General features: G+C 42.7%; 1 protein-coding gene across 1 annotated transcript in view; it reads right to left on the reverse strand.

Moving 5' to 3' along the window:
- Nucleotides 1-23,851, reverse strand: part of BRF1 (BRF1 RNA polymerase III transcription initiation factor subunit) — a 175,621-nt gene that overhangs the window by 43,110 nt on the left and 108,660 nt on the right. The window contains exons 12-15 of the mRNA XM_037396225.1: nt 5,338-5,396; nt 3,143-3,224; nt 2,990-3,045; nt 885-1,141 (exon numbers count right to left, since the gene is read on the reverse strand). Of these exons, the coding sequence (XP_037252122.1) occupies nt 885-1,141; nt 2,990-3,045; nt 3,143-3,224; nt 5,338-5,396 (454 nt within the window). The remainder of the gene's footprint in view (nt 1-884; nt 1,142-2,989; nt 3,046-3,142; nt 3,225-5,337; nt 5,397-23,851) is intronic.

A 23,851-nucleotide genomic window follows, 5' to 3' on the forward strand; every position in this document is an offset into this window, starting at 1 on the left:
CGGTTGCAACACAGGCCTAAATCTGAACTATGATGCTGAGACATCATCTTATGTTTCAGAATTAAATACCTAAATTTCCGTGGGGCACCTGGCCTATACTTCTGGAAGTAAAAAAAAAAGTGTCTTCTAGGCAGTAAATAAATAAATAAATAAATAAAATCCAAGTAAGAAATTACTATACATAGACACATTTCAAATGATCACCTGACATGATTTCATAAACTGAAGACAAATAGAATAGTTTAATATTGCAGACAGGACACATCAATCTCCTTATGCACTTCACAGCACACTACAAATCTGCCCAGCAAGTCGAATATTCTACTCCTTAAAATAATAGCTTTCATCACACTATAAAACATTTGCAAATGCAGACCAGAAAACCGACAAGCGTATTTACTATAAAGCTTTATATTTGTGTCATCAATTAACAACAAAAGTTTGGAATAAAACTAAAATAAAAGCTAATCAAAACAGCTAGCTGTCAAAACAGATGGGAACTATATTTTTCAAATCAAGCAAAAAGCCAAAGCTTTCGAACATTTAGTGTCATGTCAGCTGATACAGACAACTTAGAAAGGAAGGACAGCAAATGTCAGGATTATATGAAGAAAAGGTGTCCCTGGCTGAAAGATTCACATTTATGAATTTCCATTGATTTTTTTTCTTTTTTTTTGATTCAGGATGATTACCTCGCACTAAAGCAGACCTCTGATATGTGAATTATAAATAAGGTGCTGCCACGACACTGCAGGCAAATAAATAAAAACAGAGCCCCGGCATTATTTTAGCCTCAAACAAATGTTTCAGTCCCTACACTGTCTGGCTCAGAAAGATACATAGACAGTCTCACAGACAGGGATATAAATGAACAATTGCAGTACCTTTTTCCCACACTGTTTACAGGGTTGGCTATATTCCTACTGGCAATAGATTTTCTTCTTGACAGCTTCTTGGTGTTGGTGCTGTCATCAGTGCTGTCATCCTCTTTCTTTGGTGTGTTACTTCCTTTGCTGTTCAGGTCCCTTAGCACATTATAATTAATTTTACTTGAGATTTTCTTCTGTTCTAACATCTTTTCAATTGCCTCTCCTGCTGTGCTGGCTTGAATTGGCTCCCGCTTCTTTGCAGATTTCTTTGGCTTAATTAAAATATAAAATTAGTGATGTAGATACAAACAAAGTTTCCTTGAAGCAGAAGGGCGAGCTGCAGTTCAGCAGTCCTGGCTCAGGTGCTGCTGATGCGGGGGGATGCAGGCGACGCGCCCAGGCTAAGCCAGCGCTCCCTCTCCTGCCACTCACCAGGACCTAGAGGTCTCTTTTCTCAGAGAGATGAGTGTTCACTTTTTGCCAAATGCCCGAACAGTTTACTACAAATTCTTTACTCAGTATTAGTAATGCTGCCAGAGAAAAAACATGGGCCATTTCTCATGCGTGGAAAAAAAAGGAGTGAACTCCTGTTACAAGAACAGGGACCCTGATAGCATCACTCAGCAGAGAAATAAAGAAGTTTCCCTGCTAAAATTGCCTTTAAAGTTAGAGTCAAGCTGGGTCATGACTCCCCTAAGCACTGACAACTCCATATTGAAACTGCAACGGTATTTTGTATCTACTCCGAACGCAGCGTGGGAGAGCATCCACCCAACCCATCCTCCACACTGGAAAAGGCCACGAATATCAGCAGCAGCTTTCTAAGCATGGACCGGCATTTACGCTGGCGGATGGGAAGCGGGAGGCTGCAGACGCAGGAGCACAGGAGCAATGTCACCTGCAACTGCTTTTCCCTGGCAAATGCTGCAAGCCCAAGCCCAGCGCTGCGCTGCGGAGGTTGATGCTGCACAGAGCCAGACAAAGAGAAATGACATCGGGGAACATTTCTAGCCATGCCCCATGCCTGGGTAGGTACGAAAAAGCCCAGAACCTCTGTTTCTCATTTGGTGTTTTCCTTTTCACAGGAAGGTTTTAACATCAAGCTCTGCAGGAGATTTATTTTTTAATGGATAATAGCCCCTCTGTTTACCTACATGGGTCAAGTGCTACCTTGAAATTGGAAAGCACTATATTAATCAAGTTCTACTCGAGCTGTCAGAAACAATACAGAGTTAGAGAAAAACTCCTGTGTTGTCCGAACAAAAAAGTGGGTGTTTGGGCTACTTGGCGGTGCCAACGAGTTATACAATTTTGAAAACTGCTGGTAGACTGCCACGTCTGCATAAACGTAGGATGAATGAGAAAGTCTGAAGCATAAAACAGTGTTTCATTGTCTGGTTTTGTTTTTATTGTTAAAATACCTAGGGGAAGTAGGAAACTCTGTCTTTCGCATTAGCCAGAAAAAAAGATAGAGGATACAAACACTAAAGCTAACATGGATTTTAGTTGCATGTGGAAGATTTGACTTGTCACTTGCTCAATTACACAAAACACTAATGCCGTAAATTGTGAATATACGGCCAATTAGGCTGCTTTAAATTGCTAAACATGGAGACAGGACATGCCATTTGTTAACATAACTGTCGCATTCTTTATGAAAGGTAGAACAAAATATTCCTTCAAGTGGATCTGTTCAGTTCTTCATAAAGAAATCATTATGGTAAGAGGCAAGAAAACTACTGAAGTTATGGCAAGTACAAACAAATTCCCCATGCACACGTTAAAAGAAAAATAAAAATTTGGCATGTCTTAAGACCTCTATTTAAATAAGCAAGCAATTAGGACAGCAATCATAAATGCAAAGAGCTAGCTCTGACTTTGCCATGCACAGACTTTTCTCGTAATAGTAATTTAAAATAAAATCTTGGGCAAGAAAGTTTTACTCACCACCTGAAAAATTATAGCCTTGTAATTCAATAACAGGTAGAGATACAATAGCTTTTACTCATTTAGTGGTGACCTGTACCATTACGCCCATACATCCTACATGGAGCTGATCAGCAAATGTAATGAATTCCAGGACATTTTCAAACAGACACAATTCGCACACAGTTTAATACCTTGTGTTCCTTATAAATCCCAAGTTCTTTCTCTTTTGCTATTCTTGCTTCCTTTTCTGAAAGATGACAAAAGGGTAACCAGCATGAAAATTACACAGACTGCATACTTCAGCAACACTGGCCAAAAGGAGAATTTCAGTCCTATATACTTACCTTTCTGTTCCTTCAAATAATCTGCATTTTCTTTCATCCACAGCTCTGCTTTTATCTGAGCTTCTGTTTCATTAAGTATATACTAAAAGACAAAACAAGTTTATCTACTTTCAGAAATCAACTTGAAAACCATGTAACAAAAGTGAATTGAAAAACCACTGGCAAGGTCAATTCACATTCTGTTCTTAAAAATACATTAATAAAAGAAAACTTGACTGAGATGTGACAAACAGAGCATTTCTAGTCACTTCTAAAGCCAGCAAAATAAGCAACATGTTTTCAAAAAACAAGTGCTCAGTTTCCAGACTATGATGGGGCGATCAAAAATCAGCCAGGACTCATTGTACACGGTCTGTAATTAACCTAAAGTGATCCTGGTTTATGATCTCTTTCATATTATATGAGAGGGTATCGTGACAACATGGTCATCTGCAAGTAATTCTGTGTGTTGACGGTGGTCCGTAATTCAAAACAGTAGGGGAACCATTGCCCTGTGCTACCAAAACAGAAACATGTGTCTTCTGGGCAGGTTTCTGCAAAGGTTTAGGCACAGTTACTGAGACTAATAGTTCAATGGCCACATCTGTGTGAATGAAACCAGCTTAGACTGCTGGAGTTTTAGTCCCCTAGAGAGTTGGGTTCAGTAATAACATCGAGGCATTTTTCAGTTCACTCCACTTAGTCTCAGTTACATCGTTAGAAGGTATGGAGCTGTGAAACACATCTAGAACCTGTTCAGATGAATTACAGAAATAAACAGGTAGCAGGCAGGCTCACAGGTTGGTAGATAGATCTCTTCTTCAGTTACAAAAATGTAAAAATAAACCCAGAATTTAGCACAATTGTCCATGAAACAATGGAGAAGACAAATCGGGCCATCCTTCATGAACAAGACACGTCATATTTAGGCAGCAGACCCAAGACTTGTAAAATGATGTTTAAGTGCAAGAAAAACAAATTGAGATGTCTCCATCTTATGGGTTTGAGCATTCAAGATTTTGTCCTAAGTAAAATGTACATACAGGATTTAATGATAAAAATAACTCCAGTCAAATGAAACTAATGCAAGGAGAAGTCCTTCCTCCAAGGGCAACTGAGGAGAGTAAACAGCTGTGCAAGCCCTGGTTTATCAGAACAAATTTTCACTCTTTCATCTGCTTCAATTAAAAGTGGGCCATAATAGTAAAATACACTTCCTCCTAACTCAGTCATTCATTCTTCTTATGCTTTTAGAGAGTTCATAATCTTGGGCTTACAATACTACAGTCTATTGCCATGGAAATTAATATAAGGTCATAAAAGTAGAGTTATGACCTCTTCACAGAGCCTAGGAGGAGGAACGACCGTGCCGATGGACCTGCTATGCTGAAAACCTTCAGCCTTCCCACTCCTCCACACCACATTCACCTCACCCAATTCACAAGACCCTTCTGAATGCCCAGCCTAGCAAAACCCACTTCAAGGCTGAAGTCAAGCGGAGCATCTCTCTGCTCCACCATCCATCAGCAACATTTTGCAGATCAGTGACCCCTACGCAATTTCACTGCTCTCAATGACTTTGTACCCCAAAAGGAGTATTTAGCATTGGCATTATCTGTTCAAATTACACTTGCAAAGCAGTGTGGCAGCTGGAGAGGGCAACAGGCTCAGAGGCAGGAGAGCCAGACCTGCTGTGTGGCCTTCAACAAGCCGTTTTCCACAGCTGGCTGGCTGTCGTATTCAGGTTCTACGGTAAAGTGTATCTTTTACTGCCACACAAATAATAATAAATCCAGAAAATGTTACAGAAATCACTGAAAGAACACAGAAGCTGTACATGCTGGTTTTACAGTTTGGTTTCCATGGCAGCCTTCTATGTAGAGTATATCTTAATTAAATAATGAATTTAGAGCTCCACCAAACTTTTAGAAGTCCCTCTTCAGAAGACATTCTAAAACATAATTATTCCAGCATGGCAAGAGCAAGCAGCAGCAGCCTCACAGATATATATAACTTGGGCAAGGAACGCCAAATTCACAGGCTTGCGGGAACGTTAATTTTGAGATCTCAGATCACTGAAATCACTCGAACCTCTCTACAGATCAGAATGAAGAGGCAGTGAGGGGAGAGCATAACCCAGATAAGAACCGCTTTGTCCTTCTTGGATATCCAAATGCAGAAGACACCCTGGATAAGAAGATAAGAGGGAGACTTACCCGATCTATCTCACTGTCGTCAATCCCACTCAGATCTAATTCACCATCCCCTGTGTTCTCTACAGAGAAAAACACATTTTAATCAGGCAGACGTTTGTCCAAAATCTATTGCAATTCAGGTTCTATGATAAAGTAACACTTAACAATTGCCCTTCAGAGATTTGCATCCTTCCTGCATTCATCCAGGAGGTTTAATGTGTTGCTGAGTATTTTCAATATGGGGATACACATGTGTACATATTCACCACACTGAATTAATTTAACGTTATCAGCACTGTCTTCTTCAGCACTAAAAATCTATTAGACACTTTCAGTTGCCCTTTTTTCCCCCCATTTTAATTTACAGCCACAAACACTAAGCGGGAAGCTGGGGAAACCACTTCAAAAAGATGACCATTTTTTCTATCATCATAATATGAATTTATCTGTCAGAGCCTATAGGTCAACAGTTTATCCGTAAATTATGACTTAGAAAATATTTTCTGTTTTCAGGGAAGCAACATGGACCAATGAATAAAGACATCACGCTGACAGTCAATACCATGGCTTTCTTTTTCATTCTGATCTGTCATCATTTGAACCACTTACCTCATACCAGCTCTGTAAAAAGATGTGTATTAGTAAAATGGGAATTATTAAAACATTTCCAAATTTTAAAATAACTTTTAAAAGCTATGGAAGGTCTAGATAAATGTTAAACAATAATGCCTTTCCGTAATCACAATTTTACTGTCATCTTCCTAGCTTTGTATTTATGCAGACTTCTTCTGAAAACATTTTTTTTTAATATTCTATCCATTAAAAAACATTAACAGCACAGAACCAAGGCCTAATGTGGGACTGGCACAGTGTACAGCAGCAAAACCTGATTTTCCACATCACATGAATGTACAGTAGTAACACACTATTAATGTAGTTCAGGTAGAGAAGAAAATAAATTGTTCAACAAAGACTGATGCTGGGGAATGAAGCAATGTTATTGGTCACCTCTACTACCTGTAATCAAGACTAGACAAGAGATGATCTAACCAGTTTACCTGCAGAAAAAATCAACAAAACTTCAATAATCTGTAATAACAAATTAAAACTGAAATGGTGTAGAACAGCTTGGCAACTGTACAGTTCCTGCTCTCCAGTCCAGGAGATGTGCCTCTACACAAACCAAGACCTTTGAACAGTTTGATTCCCCAGCCTGGTGCTTTCTCGTGGAGCAGAGCTCCTGAGCAGCGCAGAGCTGGACCGGCAGAGGGGGAAGGCAGCTGCAGCCCTTTGATCCAACAGCAGGTTACGGCAACCAAATGGTGAAGACAAGCAAAGGTAGGCATTACGAGCACTCCCAGAAGATACAAATGATGCTCCACTTGGCAAAACTCAGGCATTTAAACCAGTTGCCTGAAGTATGTGAAATCACAGGGTTGCGAATCCGACCAAAACATCTGGTTAGGAATAAAGGCTGCACTTCCTAAGGTGGTGCAAAGGTTCTGGCTGCTCAACTCAGCAGACATTTACTGGTATCGGACACTGAGCGCTTACGAACATCTTTCCAAAAAACACTTTAAACAATCAACAGGAAGTTTTAAACTTTCCACACCAAGTTATATGCGAAACAGGTTTCACCCCAAAGAAAATGTCCTGTCACAAGGAACTTCATAACACTGTGCTTTGATTTTTTTCTGAGATTGTCTCATAAATGTACCGTGAACTTTACCAATTCAGACAAACTGATGCTAATATGACTGGAAAGGCCTTAAGGAACATTTCTCATTGCCATTATGTTTAGAAATTAACTGTACTTTAGTCCCAGGCACCAGATTTACTTTACAACCTTTTCCCCAAAATATACTTTAAAAGTGTGAAACATTTTACAGTAACTATATAACTGTTCAATATATAGGCTTTCCTTCTTCTCTGATCTCTACGGAGCCCCCAGCTCCTTGTGCAGGCACCCCACTACTCAGCAGGCAAGGATGTGACCCAAGGACATGGCAGAGTGCACCCTGGCTGGAGGCTGGAGAGGAAGAAGAAAGTGACAAATTACATCCTGGTGTTTTGCTGCCTCTTTAATGTAACTCACTGGAATTTTTTAGCAAACCCTAACCATGCAAAGTGCAGAGAAGAATCACTGTATGCTGCATCACTCACTGGAGCACAGAGTATTCTGCAAAACAGCACTACATGTCCCTCCTTCTGGAACCGAGATACAAATTTCCAGTGAGCAAAATGCTTAAATGTTCACAAAGGAAAGGAGTAAATATTGTAGTCCAGTGTCTGAGACCCTTTCTCAGTCGACTGTCCACCTGGGTCAAGAAATGTTGCATTACACAAAATAAAATAGCTCAACAGCAGAGTGCAAGAGTGTGCCCAGGCCAGAACAACCTGTCTGCTAGGTCATAAGAAGTTTGGGCAGAAATGGGACGTGAACTGGGTCTCCCATATTCTGGGTAAGCGCTTTAACCACCAAGCTGTAGGACAGAAGGGGGGATGGCCTCCCCCTTCTTTGTGTTATCTACCTTTTTTTTCTCTCAGTGTTATTTTGGGGGAAAAAACCCCAACTTTCAATTTGGTTTACTTGAGTGAATAAAGGATTAGGGGTTTTTTCCCATATTCATCGCATCAGATAGACTAAAATATAAACTATCTTGGGCTTGGAATTAGGGACAAAGAAAAAGGAAGCCAAACTCAAAAATTACTGGTACATTCTGAAAATCGCAGGCTAGAAAATCAACATTTGGAAGTGGCGACAGAACTACACAAGTCACTGCTCAGCTTCACATAAAACTGCATCCCAAAATTGTTTGTTGTAAAAACTGCCACAGCTTCTTATGAACAATAAAAATATCCCACTGAAACTAAGCTGCCACTGCTTTCATTCATCATTAAGCACCTTGCTCCTCCCATGCCCTGCTACATTTTTGGCTCAGAGGTTTAAAATTTAGTATGTCACAGTACAGTAGGTGTCTGTTGCCTTATACAGCCCTAATATGCCAGATTGAAAATGATGTAATTTCAGACACCATGAGCAATTTCACATGTCATTTTAAATATAACTTGTTACTGAATTAGGTGCTAGTTTTTCTCTTTGGATCAATTAGCAATGGGGACGGAAAACTCATTCTTCAACTGGTAAATTGCAGAGAAAAATCCAGAAGCAAGTTCTAAATAATAAGCATTTCTGAGACCCCATAATGGCAGTAGAGGGAGTAATTGCAGGATATCCTTCTGCCTGCAAGTCGCCTTTTTTCCTGCCAAGGCGATAAGCATTCATTAAATGTGAGGGGTTTTCAGAAGAGAAGGTGCCTTCAAATCCCTGGTTTAACACTTCCACTAGGGAGGAAAAAAAAAAAAAAAAAGGTGTTCTGTTACAGAATGCCAATTCAAAACAGAATACACCCGTTTTGATCTGAAATTTTCCACGGCAATCCTTCCCAACATGAGTAGACCCTATCAGCCATAACTATCCGTCTGCTCGATGTTATACGTCTTGCTCCAGGACACAGAAAGTAAATCACTTGGGTTTTTTATATACCAGAAAGATCTTCCCAGCTGCTAAACTTTTAAAAATAATTCCTAAATGATCATTTTTTCTTTTAATAAAAGGGTCGAAATGAAATGTTCAATGAAATAAAAACACAGATGTGGCCAACATCTGGTCCAACCGCTTAAAAGCTTATTTAAAAGCAGTAGCATCACGTGGCACGGCTCTTAGACATTGTGGATTTCTTCTGCTAAGAAAAACAACCACTTCACTGCAGGGCACAGGCAAAAATAAGTTGGGCATTAAAAACAACACCCCCACCCCCAAATCCACTTCTTAAATGAAAGTACTATCAGGAAGAGCGTAGAGCAAGGCAGCCAGGAGCACACTACTCCATCCTCACTTAACGTCTCCGTGGCACTTCTAGAGCTTTCCATCAAGGTCCCAAATGAACTACATTCATGCCACTTAAAATCATCAGTCACCCAGCCAGCTCCCCCAGTATTTAAAATAAAAAACACAAACACCAAAAGCCCTTTCTTTACAGCCTTTTAATGACTTTCCAACTGATTCTAGTAGATGCAAGGGCTACAATCAGACACTGGGGATTAGGTTTGTAAACCTGCAGGATTATTTACTGTTCTTGTCATTACTAAATGCACGCTAAACCCTCTTTAACACACCGTCTCTCCCCTTCTCCCTACCTCTGCGCAGCTAGTTAAATGTATACATACATGCTATTATGGGGATTTATTACAGAAGAATCATTCCAGCTGATATATTTTAAACCCCACATTTTTAAAAACAGCCATGTGAAGAATGTGTTTTTCTGCTTCTATTACAGGAGGCAGCACTATTTATTGCTCTGCCTAGATAAGAGGATTTCCTTACAGACAGAAATGGAGGCTGAACACTTCCCAGGAAATCCTCTGGAGCAGATATAATAGAAGGCACTTGGTGCTGTGGGCCCATGCAGCAAATACACCCTGCGTCGCACCGTTTCGTAGCAGTCAAAGAGCCGAAAGAGTTTAAACAAAGAACCCTTCCACCTATTCAGCTAAGCACCCCCAGCATTTAAGAAACAGTTTGGGGCTAGAGCACCACAAAATCTTAAAACAGTTGGGAGAGCCTTTTTCACTAATAAAAAGCCGTAAGCAACAAACCAAACGACCTGAGCCCGGGGCACCAGAAATAGTGGGACTGATCGCTGCTCTCCAGGGAGGGATTAAAACCAACGGGAGCCACAGAAGGCTCCCACAGACTGTCGGAGGAACCTGACGGGGCAGAAACGCTTTTGCAGCTAAATCTGATGAGCGGTGTCGGTGCCACTTTGGGATTTGCAAGGAGCACAAAGGGAAGGTGGTAGCTTAGCATCAAAAAAGGCACTGCACAACCACACCAGAATATAATTGATTAGCTGATCAGAGGGGACAAGAACCCATCTGGAGGGGAAGATAACTGATTTACCAAGGGGCATGAAGAGAACAATCATTAAGTGGGTAACCGGGAGGGTAGCAGCAGCGGCGCAGGGCAGACAAAGTGCCACAGTGATCAGATAGGGAAGAGAAATGGATGTGAAAACGCTGCAGCGGCAGCAGCAGCGCGGCATGAAGTGCGGCATACGAAGATCAATGGGTGTGCAAATGAATCTGCCGCACGCCAAGGGGCACGCAGAGTCCATGGGGCTGTATGAGAGCGGTACATGGTGAGTTTTATTAATATGGGGCTAGAAGCCTCTGCAACAGGCTGAGAGGTTATCTTGGCAGTTTTAAACTGGTGCCAATCTCAGTGCTCCAGATAACGCACCTCTTTGTGCAACCCCAGCCTTCCCCACCATGCCCCGATCCCAGAGCGTGCAACCGCGCAGCTGCCAGTGCCTCTGCTCCCTCCGGTCACCTTCAGCAATGTCATCGTGTGCCATCAGAAGCATGCCACAGAAACAAAACGTAAGGAGTGAGCAAAATGAATTGCACTCACTGATGAAATTAAGGTCACAAAATGCAGGACGTTTACACTTGTATTTAAGTGAAAGCATTTTTTATTTTATTGTACCTGAAGCCACCTTGAAAATTACAGCCTACTCCTTCATAGTGCCAATTCGACACCAGGATTTAGGTCTGACAGCGTACGGAGCACACCAGGCTATGCATACAGCATAAAGATAAATGAAGTCTGTCACTTATATTATTTCCTCCTGCCAAGGCAAGGTTAAGGGGTCCTCTCCAGCTGAAGCCAAGTTTCCAGCCTGCCAGCTCCTTCAGAGAAAGCAAACACACTGCGCCACGCAGAGTGAGGCCCCTTCTTCTCAGAAATGTTCCTTCCTGCCGATGAGGGATGGCAGGAGGCATTGCTGGCTGGCGCCAGCCTGCCCGGCAGCACCAGGACACGCAGCCCTGGCACTGCAAAGCACCCACCGGCCGGCTCCTCGTGCTTGGACTGGAAGTATAGAGGCAAAGCCCAAAAGGGTGCAAATGAAGGGCAAAGAGGGAAAAGATGTGACCTGATAAAACCAAAGAAATTCCACATATATGCTACGTACCCTACAATTGCAAGCACGAGAGAGTGGCTCTGCAAGGCAAGCCTGCACAAAAGCAGGGATGAACAAGCTCATTAGCTCCTTCCTCACTCCTGTGTGCTGAAAATAGAACCTTCTCACAAAACGAAGAGGAACAAGAGCTGGGACCGATCCCAGCTGGTTTGCAATCACTGCACAATGCTCATCCACGTCGCTGTAAGCAGGAGGCTTTCCTACAAGATTCAGCAGAACTACAAACCCTTTAGTAAGTGCCTGCATCTCTATTTCCTGACACTGATTCAAGCTCCAGGTGCTACGTCTGCCCTACGGCAGCCAACGGACACCCGACAGCCTTCCCGCATTCGCTGCCTTTGTACAGCGGCCACAGAACAACTACCCCATCGCAGGAGCCGAATTTCGAACTTGTGTGTTTAATGGTATATGGGAAAGAATTATGAGAAAAGCTTTTCCTACCGTCAGTCATCTCTCACAGAACTTTTATTAGACACTGAACACATTTTTTATAAATTAAATTTCTGTTTCGAAAAAAACCCTCAACAAATACACCAAACCACCAACCCTGCTGCTTTTCTGGCAGCAAACCGACACTGAACCAAATACTATTGTTTCACCTCACAGTCCACAAAGGATCTAACCAAACCACATCCACACATTTTATATTCAGTTAAAGATTATACTGCTAGTCTAACAGACATGGAAGTTTGTTAAACACTATTTCATCACAAAAACAGTTAATCACTCCATTCTCTCCAGAAATCCTCCCTGCAATATATGTTTTTTGTTCAAAACCAGTCCAGCAATAAACAAAGCCTTTCTGATTCTGAAGAATTTTCTTTGAAAAGGTAAGCTCATGCTTACTGAACTACATAGCAATATAAAAAGCCCTTACGAAAAAATCCTTTCAACCTCCCCAAATAAATACAGCTGAAAGTTAATCTTTTGAACATCTTGACACTGTCCTCAAAACCAGCAGCAGATGTTCCTCTTCTGGAATAACGTTCACGTCCCCCAAACACCTTTTGAAAACAGTGAAAAAGAGCATCCTTTATGCAACCTACTTGATGCAACCCATCATTCTCTTTTAAACTCAGAACCCTGCTGCCACAACCAAGTGCTCAGAGGATGGCTGGTCTGAACAACATGAAAAAAGCTATTTGTTGCTGATGAAACCAATAACCATCAGCGATCAACTGGACAAATACTCACCTGGAAACATACTAATTAGCTACCACAAATGACATTTTCCCGCTCCAGAGCCCAGAAGTGGTACGAGCTCCCATGCACAGGCACAAGTCTTCTCCAACTCAAAATTTCTGCGTCTAGCAACACCCAGACTGGTCCTGCACTCCTGCCAAAGGTGTGACACACATCTCAGCGCTCGTCCATAGGTTCACCTTCTCCTGCCTGAGTAGTTACGGACTTAAAAGTTGTTAAAATGGAGAAAATATAGGACAGATTTCCCTTACTTATTGCTCTTTTCCATCCGAACACCAATTCCCTGCTGTATTTTCCTCCTTTGCCTTTTATGCTGTTCTTGGCATCTTTTTTCTCCTTTCCCTTCCCCCACCCTTCCTTCTTTTTGGTGCCTTCTGGCCTCTATTTTCTGATTTTTTTTTAATCTCTGCAGGGGTATCCAACAGTAACAGTTTATATAAAGGGAGAGGCTAGGGAGAAGAACTGACCAGCATCTTAATCAGTTCCCCTTTCCAAACCCTGCAAGTGCAAAGCGCCGCCGTATCTCTTGCAGAGGGCGAGGGCTGTACAACGCCCTGGAAAGCCGATAGCAAAGTCAACTGGGCTCAGATCTGTCTCCAGCCCACTCTCCTCGTGCTGCCAGACCACTATGTAAAACAGCAAGAGCACTTTACACCCGAGCCAGCCATAAAGGGAACAGCTGGTTTAATGTTTAAGTGCTGAAGCATCATTTCTGCAACTGCAGCTTGCCGGTTAAGAAGCCAGGTCTTGCTGTGGGCGCTAAATGCTCTGCTGTGCATCCCTGCAAGCCCAGGATCCTTGCCTGGCCGGCACTCAGCCACCCCAGTAGAAGGACATATGCTTTATTGAGAAAAATACTCCTGTAACCTCAAATAAAACTAGGCGGTGAGCTCTGCACTACAGAGAACTTAAAAAGCAAATCCTAGAATTTTGCTTGGATTATTTTTATTTCTATTTTTTTTTAATAATGAACCGATTTCTGTCCCACCAGGAAAAAAATTTAAATGTATACAGCCATATATACACACACAGTTTTTAAGCTACAAAGATACAGGGAAAATTTGAGGAGACTTGCAATACAACAGTTTTAGGTTAATTTGACTGATCAGAACTCAAAAGCAAAGCTAACGTATTTTCCTAGGACATTCACCGCTGGCTCTAATGATAGCCCAAAAATCAGAGCAATTTGCCTTTAGCAGAAGCACAAACGGTTGAACTGTCATGAGCAAGTGCAAACAGGAGCCCAGGCGAGCTCTGACACACCTCTTGCCTCAACGTCAGGGTTACCGCACTCACCCTTGAGCTCCCACCCCACAGCCCCCCACCCCCAGGACAGGCACTCAGCTTCCAAAGGCCACAGACTTACTGCCACATGAGCCTGGCCTATGCCAACTGTCCTGCTAAAGACACAGTCTTCTTCTTGCTCCCAGGACTGTGGTCTGGACCAAAGAGCTGCTGCCAGTTAAGAACAGCCTAGCAAAATAACTCACCCAGAGAAGCGAGAAAGAGGAAGGAGCTGAATTTCCATTTACAGTTTTCTTCTAATCACTCTCACTGTCTCTCAGCAAAGGTGGGCTGACTTCTGCACCCTCCTTTGAGGTTCAGAGCTGGTCTATGGTAGATCTGGCAATGAGCTCAGCACCAGCCACCAGAAGTCACCTGGACTACAGAAATACTTCAGCAATTAGCATTAAGACAACACCACAATATAGTATACGCAATTATAAACCTGAGTCTTTATTTAGAGGGGGAAAAAAACAATTTGCATCCTGGACATTTACTGCACTGTCCAGGCAGGCTGGATGGTGAGAAGCTGTTAACTGCAAGAAAATTACCATGTAAGAAATTTCTTATTTTGTTACCCAGCTTCCTCCTACCTTTATTGCTAACAAGAAATAGCAAGCAGAGAATTATAGAGATGGGGAGAGGGAAGAGAAGGTAAAAGTTTATTATTCTTATTATTTAATATTACTATAGTAGAATAACTAGCAAGAGCAGAAACTCCCCTGAAAAAAACATAACCTTTGTAAATGAAGCAGTTAGGTGGGAACCTGGCCCAAAGGAGAGCGCCTCAGTGGCAGATGGGGCTGGATTCAGAGCAGCTACCAGGCAGTGTTTGATGCCACTAGGGCTATCAGAGGCATGGAGCAGAAAGAGATCACACAAGTAAGATCCTGACTCTGATGCAGTGATCAGGACCACCAGCTGGGGTTTATAAACCTGCAACAGGAGACATGGGTTTGAATTCTTAAAAGCTGGTAGCTACAGAAATGCAGATCTGTGTTAAGAGCACCAGTCCATTATGCAATAAGTGGCCGCAGCCAGCACAGACCACGCTTTTACATAAAAATCATGGCAGCTGAACTGGTTCTTGTTAGATTAAGTGCTATCTTTCTGCCTCTGATCATGCCTAATGGCTGAGCAATGGGTAGGTGGTAAAGTACTTCTCTGTCTTGCTCTAGACCCAGAGATCTCACAGGAGCATTGCCCCAGGGACCAATGCAGTGTTGCATCCATTCAGACAGCTAACTATATGAAGATAAAAGGATGGCTCCAGGTGACGCTGCAGTAGTGCAAGCTCCCTTGGTCATCCGGCCAAACTGCAGCAGAGTCCTGCGGAAGACAGCACATGTACTGCAGCAAACTCCTCACGAGGACATGCGCACATTCCCTCCTCCTCTCCCCAGATGTTTTAGGGACTACAGCGGGCCTTTTCCCAGATGCACAGTAGACAGTGGCAAAGATTTTAACATTTTGCCTGCAGCAACTCCGAGGCCCCAATGCCTTGGCATTTGGATAGACTGAACCGTAAGCACAGCATAATTAGCATGTGTACTCCATATGCCTGAGATCCATCACTATAGCGTTGGAATGCCCTCCGACACCACAGCTTTCCAAGGGAAGAAAGTTGTGGCGAAGTTCCTGGAGAAGAATTTGTCTTATTCTCCAGGAACTGTGGAAAAAGGCTCTTTCGTGCATAGGAGGTTTCAGCGGAGCTGGAGAAATAACCTTTTCCCGACAAAGCCCAGCAGCATGATTCACCTATAAATAATGGAGCTGATTTCAAAGCCGGCCTTTCAAGCTAATGGCTATCAGAAAGGCCAGCCATATGCTTGTACAACCTGTCATTCTGATTAATCTCAACATCTGACTTGTATATAAAGTTTATATAGTAACAGGACTATATTTAATATGTCATTTTAGCTACATTACATATTGCTGATTTTACAGTTTCTCATGAACCTGCCAGTCTTCTCCAGGTTACAGGCACACAAAGGACCCTGCTTAAATGTTGATTAGATGCAGAGCGAAGCAAAGACTTTCAAAAGATTTTTAGTAAACCTCAAAAAACAGGTAGACTGGTAAAACATTCAAAGAGAGCACTGGAAAAGATAAGGTCCCATATCTACATGTCGTTATTTTTTTATTTGAATACATTCAATCTCTATTCAACACAGCACTGCAGAGGCAAGAAGGAAGCCACACATTATGTCTCAGTCTCACATACACTAAAAGGATTCATGGCTCTTTCTGCCACGCACCCATTTTATTTTACAGCACATGGCATAATATCAAAGTTGCTCTTCTTTAATTAACTGAGTAATGATGCTTTCCCATGAAGCTTAATCTAAGTTCACCATAACACATTGTATTTTGGCACCACTTCTCAGAAACATGACTACATGGTCCGCAGCTCATTTGGAGAGAGGGATGTGCATTTTGTGTACCAATTCACTTAAACACCTTCAGCATTACATGCAATACAGATCCCTCTGATTTGATGCCAGTGCCAGCAAGTGATGCCCAGAGCCTGGAGAGGGATGGCAGGTCAGCAGGAGAGCACCTCAAGAGCAGCACAAAGGAATTCCAGCCGCTCCGGCCACTCAGCCAGCCTCACCGGGGGCACAGCTTCAACGCCTCGATGCAAACGCGCGCAGCATGGGGAACGAACCAGAGGAGTTAGAGACATGCGCATGCCCGAAGGACTATGATCTTATTGGCACCACAGAGATGTGGTGGGATGGCTCCCATGGCTGGAGAGTTGGCATGGGAGGATACAGGCTCTTTAGGAAGGACAGGCAGGGGAGGCGAGCAGGGCGTGTTCCCCTCTGTGTCAGTGACCAGCCGGAGCGCACGGAGCTCCGCCTGGGGATGGAAGAGGATCCGACCAGAGTTTATAGGTCAGGATCAAAGGGAGGGCAGGGGCAGGTGACATTATTGTAGGGGTCTGCTACAGGCCACCCGACCAGGAAGACCGAGTGGATGAGGCCCACTAAACACTGACGGGAGCAGCCTCATGTTCACAAGCCTGGTCCACATAGGGGACTTCAGCCACAGCAGTATCTGTTGGAAGGACGACAGCAGGGCATCAGCAATCCAGGAGGTTCCTGGAATGCGTTGGTGATAACTTCCTCCTCCAAGCGACAGAGGAGCCAACAAGGAGAGGTGCTACGCTGGGCCTTGTTCTCACCGACAATGAGAGGCTGGTGGGGAATGTGAAGCTCAAGGGCAGCCTTGGCTGCAGTGACTGTGTAATGGTGGAGTTCAAGATCCTTAGGGCAGTGAGGAGGGTGCACAGCAAGCTCGCTGCCCTGGACTTCAGGAGAGCAGACTTTGGCCTCTTCAGGGATCTGCTTGGTAGAGTAGCATGGGACAAAGCCCTGGAGGGAAGAGGGGCCCAAGAAAGCTGGTTAATATTCAAGGATCACCTCCTCCAAGCTCAGGAGCGATGTGTCCCAACAAAGAGGGAGTCAGGCAAAAGGGCCAGGAGGCTGCATAGATGAACAAGGAGCTCCTGGACAGACTCAGACACTAAAAGGAAGCCTACAAGGGTGGAAGCAAGGACAGGCAGCCTGGGAGGAATACAGAGACATTGTCCGAGCAGCCAGGGATCAGGCTGGGAAAACTAAAGCTTTGACAGAATTAAATCTGGCCAGGGACATCAAGGGCAGCAAGAAAAGCTTCTATAGGTACATCAGTGATCAAAGGAAGGCTAGGTACATCAGGTACATATAGGTACATCAAAATGTGAGCCCTCTCCAGAAAGAAACAGGAGAACTGGTTACCCGGGATATGGAGAAGGCTGAGGTACTGAATAACTTTTTTGCCTCAGATTTCACTGCCAAGTTCTCCAGCCACACCACGCAAGTCACAGAAGGTAAAGGCAGGGAGGGACAGGGAGAATGAAGAACCATCCACTGTAGGAGAGGACCAGGTTCAAGACCATCTAAGGAACCTGAAGATACACAAGTCCATGGAACCTGATGAGAAGCATTTGTGGATTTTGAGGGAACTGGTGGACAGAGTGGCTAACCTACTATCCATCATAACTTGCAAAGTCACAGTAGTCCAGTGAAGTTCTCAACAACTGGAAAAAAGGAAACATAACACCCATTTTTAAAAAGGGAAAAAAAGGAAGACCCGGGGAACTACAGGCCGGTCAGTCTCACCTCCGTGCCTGGCACGATCATGGAGCAGATCCTTCTGGAAACTATGCTAAGGCACATGGAAAATAAGGAGGTGACTGGTGACAGCCGACGTGGCTTCACTAAGGGCAAATCATGCCTGACATATTCAGTGACCTTCTATGACAGCGCTGATGGATAAGGAAAGAGCAACTGATATCATCTACCTGGACTTGTGCACAGCATTTGATACTGTCCCACATAAAATCCCTGTGTCTAAACTGTTGAGACACAGATTTGACAGATGGAGCCCTAGGTGGGTAAGGAATTACTTGGATGGTCACAATCAAAGAGCAGTTCAATGTCCAAGTGGAGACCAGTGACGAGTGGCATTCCTCAGGGGTCACTACTAGGACCGGCACTGTTCAATGTCTTTGTCAGCAACAGGGACAGTGGGACCGAGTGCACCACCAGACCATCATTTCAAATTCAGGCCTACTGTCCTTTCCTATGGAACAGACGTTTATTTATATTTTATTTTTTTATTTCTTTTACTTCTTTAGATAAGACTGGGATGTATTGTACTTTATGTTAGTTTTAACTAGTCAAACTCTTTCCAGAGCAGACTTAAGCATCATTAACTGTGCAGTAAAATAAGCCCAGGATAATGGGCTGACAGAAGGGACTGATGAGAGAAGAGCTAGCAAGGTGCACAGACAAAAGCCCTGTCTGCTGGAAGAATAAGATTTTGAATCTTACTAGCAAGATAAAGCAGAGAATACTTAAGTCCAGACAAAGCACTCCCATGTTAATTCCCTTCATCCCGTCAAAAACAACATAAAAACCTTTAAATGCTAAAATGAAGCCAAGCAAAGGAACATTACCGCCAATGAGTGCCAACTGAAATGAATGATCTGGGTTGAAAGCGTTTGCTGATGTAGCCAGAAGTTGCCACGAAGACTTGAGGGCTGTGGCAGCAAACTGGTCTGAGGAACAGATCCTCACCTCCTGCTGAGCCAAACCAGGCACGTTGACCTCAGCTCTGCCACCGCCCCCAGGGACCAAGGGGATGAGGCTGGAGCTATGCCACTCGAGGGTCTTTTGGGAGCAGGACCGACTGCACTCCTCACTCTGAACTGGGTGTAACACACCCAGGATGAGGCCAAGTTGCTATTACTGGCAGCAACAGCAGAGAACCCGTGACTCTTGGCCTTTGCCCAGAAGAGGTTTACAAGTCAAGGAAAGCACCTTATAGCTAGGACACGACTGACAGTGCCCAGGCATCCATACCCACCAGCATCACCCCGGGGAAATCCAGTGAAGGGGTACCAGGAAGCCGTGCCGGAGGCTGCAGAGGCAGGAATCCCAACATCTGCATCCACAAAAGTTTAATTCTCAAGGTGTTTCTCAGCTGCTACCAAGAGACGATTTCATCACTGCAAGCAATCAGCTTAACTGACCAAAAGGACTACACATCTACCGGCCATACAAACTTACAGACTACATTATTCCACATTTGACCCAAAAGAAAAGGACAGATTTGAACAATCCAAACCCATGTAAATCACAGCCTTAATTGTACTGGCACTTAGAAAAAAAAAGGAAGGAAACAACAACAATCTCAGACTTCCGTGTTCTTTATAGACACTACATTTTCCTCCATATCGCAGTAAAATTAAAAGTAGAAATCTTTGGATGCAGCAAGGAGAATGAGGAAGCTTGCCAAATATGGGGATTCAGCAATTAATATAATAGCAATTAATTCAGAAGAGTAACTACATGACACTGTAGGGTTCCCTGTGTGTTCTGTCCCAGTGACTGCTTAAAAAATCTGTTAAGCAGAGAAATAAAACAAAAAATATTCTTTGCTTATTTTTTTTTCTAAATTAGCAGCATTGCAAACTCATGCTGGTATTTGAAAGTCAGTCTGGGCTCTCCCTAGTTATACATCCTTATTATCATAAACATTCCACAATTGGAAATTACTTTTCATGATGCTTATACCACAAAGAAAATAGCTATATTGCATCTGCAGAACCAAAAGCAGTAAACTGTAATAAACATTAATCTTTGTCAGCGGCTCTGCAAACCAATCTGTTCGGCATGTAGGTGCCATTTTTACACAGTTGCTTTATTACTATATAATTATTGATGGATCAGCCAAGTGCTCTCTCAAGGAAGACTGTTCTTTAAAACGAGCTTATTAAAAGTTGAAGCGTAAACCTTAGGATAAAAGAACAGCAGTTAGATTTTATCTGATATAAACTTTTAAAGAGAGAAAAAATATGTTGGAGGGACAATTTCAAAAAAGGTTTGAGCCAGGCACGAAATTGAAGCAGACAAGAAACTTTAATGTGATAGAAAGAAAGAATTGGGGACATCTGTACTGAGAATAAGTTGTAAGTAGCAGGAGGAATTATCAATCTAGCGATGTGCCAGCTCTCTGCATTTCAACCGCCATACCATAAAAATTGTTTGCAATGAAAGCAGTACGAAGAATCCCTAGATTTTATTGCTCCCAGTGATATTCTACCCAGTTTGTGTGTGTACACCGATTGTAGCCTTTCAAGTACAACACCGTTTCATATTAGTACCTGTTTAAATTACTTGCCCACAAACATCGTTCCATGTTCAAAATACCTCACTATTAAATTTTCTGTTTCAGTCAAAGTACTTCAAGAGTTTCTATCAAGCTTTCAAAGGCAAGAAAGTTTCATGCATGCTTCCTGAATGTCAAGATAAAGCAATAAACTTTAAATATAAAAGAAGGCTTTTTCAGGTGAGAATTCAGCATGCCTTTTTGAATTCCCTCCCCACCTTATTAAATCAGACTTCTTCATTGCTCCCAGAGTTCTGAGTGCTGCATTTCTGGAGCTGAACTTCAAGCATCAACCTTACTCTCTCTACAAAAACCCTGCATATAAAATTATCTTGGGCAACAACATATCCAAAATTGCCCATGCCAGTTCACTGATGGAATGTAAAACCTTTCCAGCACTGATACCTCAGTGCAAGCACGAATGTCACTCTCAGCCCCCCAAATACATGTTCTTTGCTGCCGCAAAGACATGGTCCAAAGTGTTCCTCCAACCCTAGCGGAACTGGGGGAACTGGTTTCTGCCCCCAGTGTCAGCCCTGTGCCTTTCCCTCCGCAGCGGGTGCTGCCTCCCTCCCTCCTTGGTACCCACCAAGGCAGCATTCCCTAACACATGTCTGTCAAAATGACCCTGTTATTAAAAACGGCTGCACAAGCCTGTGACATTTTTGATTGACCGAGGTAAGGGAGTTACATGTGCACTAAACCCAGCAGATAAGAGGGGGACGAGCCAGTAAGGCAAGGCACTTCTTAACCCCAACCAACAGCACCCACAACATCACATCCTGACACACCTGCTCTGCATTAAAACTGGAGGCCAAATTCAAGCAGTGTGGTATAAACCTGGAATTTTATCTTTGCTCTCAGGGAAGAACTTAGCACAGGAGCTTCACATTAGTTCTGCAGCAGCTACAGAGCTGTGAGACACAGCAGTAGCACGGAAAGCAGTACTCCTACTAAGTGCAAAAAACTGGCTTGAAGTGCAAGGACAGACTTTATGGAATAGCAACTTCTCACTGGAGTATGTTTTATTTAAGGAAAAACACTGCCAGAATACACCACCACCACCACCAGTGACACAGTATTTCAATACATGACCTCTGTGGTAATGTGGATTTGCATTTTTTTACCTTTAGGAGGAAATTAGTAAGGACCATTAAGTGTAACTTCCAAAATCAGTTGTTTGCCTTGTTCTTCTATGTGTTAACGATTTGGTCAGAGTACTGTTTTACTTCCTTCCCATCTGTGAGCACACGGTGGCTTCTCCACCATAAGTAAATCAAACATGGCATTTAAGTAGTGAATTTGCTGGAAAATGGTATCCTTCCACCCGTTGTACCACTGTTTACTTCTGGCTTCTACATTTATACCTATCTCAAGAGCCTTGTTTCTTGCTCTGAATTTCTTCCCAGGTACTCCTTAACAGCATTATTTACCCTCTCTCATTTCATGTTCCTTTCCTTATTTCTGGAACACAGTTGTAAACGTCCAGGTCTTTCGTCAGAGAGAACAACTTCTACAACCTTACGTGCACATATACATTTTGATATGAAAGTGAGCCTTAACTTAAACTGCTGACACAAAAAAACCCTCAAAACCAAAAACCAAAAAGTAAGTTTCTTCTGTTTCCTTTTAGCAAAACTTGGTTGCAAAAAAATCCCTAGGGTCAACTCTTTGCTATTTCCCCCTAGTTTGCACCTTCCCCTCCCCACGCAGCCTGCCAGCAACTCCTCCTCCAACCACTTCGGACACTGACACAACACAGTCCACACAATCTTAGATAAAAGATCACGATTTTTGTAATTAACAACCAACACAAAATTGTTAATACCTGCCAGTTTCTACAGCTTTGCACCACTGTAATTAATGTTAACACTTAAAAACCTAAAAGCCATTTTTACAGCCCTGCTGAATGCAGTCTGGTGAGTGCATATGAAAAAAAAAAATTAATTGAAAAGCTGAAGACTACAGTAGCCTCATGTTGACAGGTCACTCTGATTCCAGGCCAAAGCAGACTCTATATTTGGCTGCTTTGATTATAATTGCTTACAGGATAAAAAATACATAGCAATTATCTCATTGTCACACAAGAAAAAAGACCTAATAAATGAACCAACCCTAAAGTAACATCGAAAAACAAATTATTTCAAAAGCAATCAGGAGTAGTAATTCAGTTTCCAAAATTGTTTTTAATTGCCAACAATGTCAACATTAATACTATTCGTCTACTGGATAATACATCCATTTTAGTTATGAAAGCATTTAGCAAACCAAAAATGTCAAACTGCAATTATACAAGGCTAAACTCATGACTGTTTTCATTAACAGTCTGTAGTGCCGTATCTGAAATCCCTAATTACAAGGGTCGTCTATGCAAGTCGCAGCCCAGCCCATGCATCTTGACTACTACGACAGTCCCATGGATTTCAGACCAACAAACAAAACAGATGAAGTGTGTAGGGGTGTGATGAAGTTAATCCTTAAGAGGATATAGGAATTAATTTTCCAAACTAAAGTCAAAGCTACCAAACAAAAGAAAAACAACAAACTGCTACAAAAAAAAATATTAAAACCTTGCCAAAACAGCACTCCATTTAAAGCATTAATTCGGTGGATTTTCAGTTTGCAGGTATTGCCTTTACCAGCTGAACCTGCACCACAAGAAAATAAAGTACTAAATGGAGGATTATTTTAGCTTTTTCAGAAGATGCAAGACAAACGCGAAGTGGTCAGGATCCACCAAAGCACTGCGCACGGATTTATTACCCATCATATTAAACCCAAAGTAGCTAAGCCTTGCAAATCTCTCTGCACTGTATTTCCTTCTTCCAAGGGCACATTTTGCGGCTCCTTGACCTAGGTTAATAACTCTTTATTCTCAATAACAACTGAGACCATGAAGACTCCCTGAACTGAACCCAGGCCTCCACTCCTGACATTTCAGATACCGTGATGAATTGCTCAAATAACATCCTCCTGAGCGGTTGGCTTTCCATGCAAATTTCACATCCTCTCCATAGCTTTCACACATTTCACTTTCTGCAACTCTCTGATGAACAATTTTAGTTTTCAGTAGAGTTATTTTGTGAAAGCCTTTTTATTTCTTTTTGGCAGAAGGGCAGGGCAGGAATGGCCATTTCTTCTGCAAACTGGCCACCTAACCAAATAACCGTGAGCATTAATGAGCTCAAATTCTGGCAGGTGCAGAAAAGGAAGTATCATATAACTCTCATACTAGTAGGGGGTTATTCAGCTTTTTTAGCCAGGTTTCCTGTGTGCCTGCAGGT

This window comes from Falco rusticolus, chromosome 7 (assembly GCF_015220075.1).
Source record: "Falco rusticolus isolate bFalRus1 chromosome 7, bFalRus1.pri, whole genome shotgun sequence".
Classification (NCBI taxonomy): domain Eukaryota; kingdom Metazoa; phylum Chordata; class Aves; order Falconiformes; family Falconidae; genus Falco; species Falco rusticolus.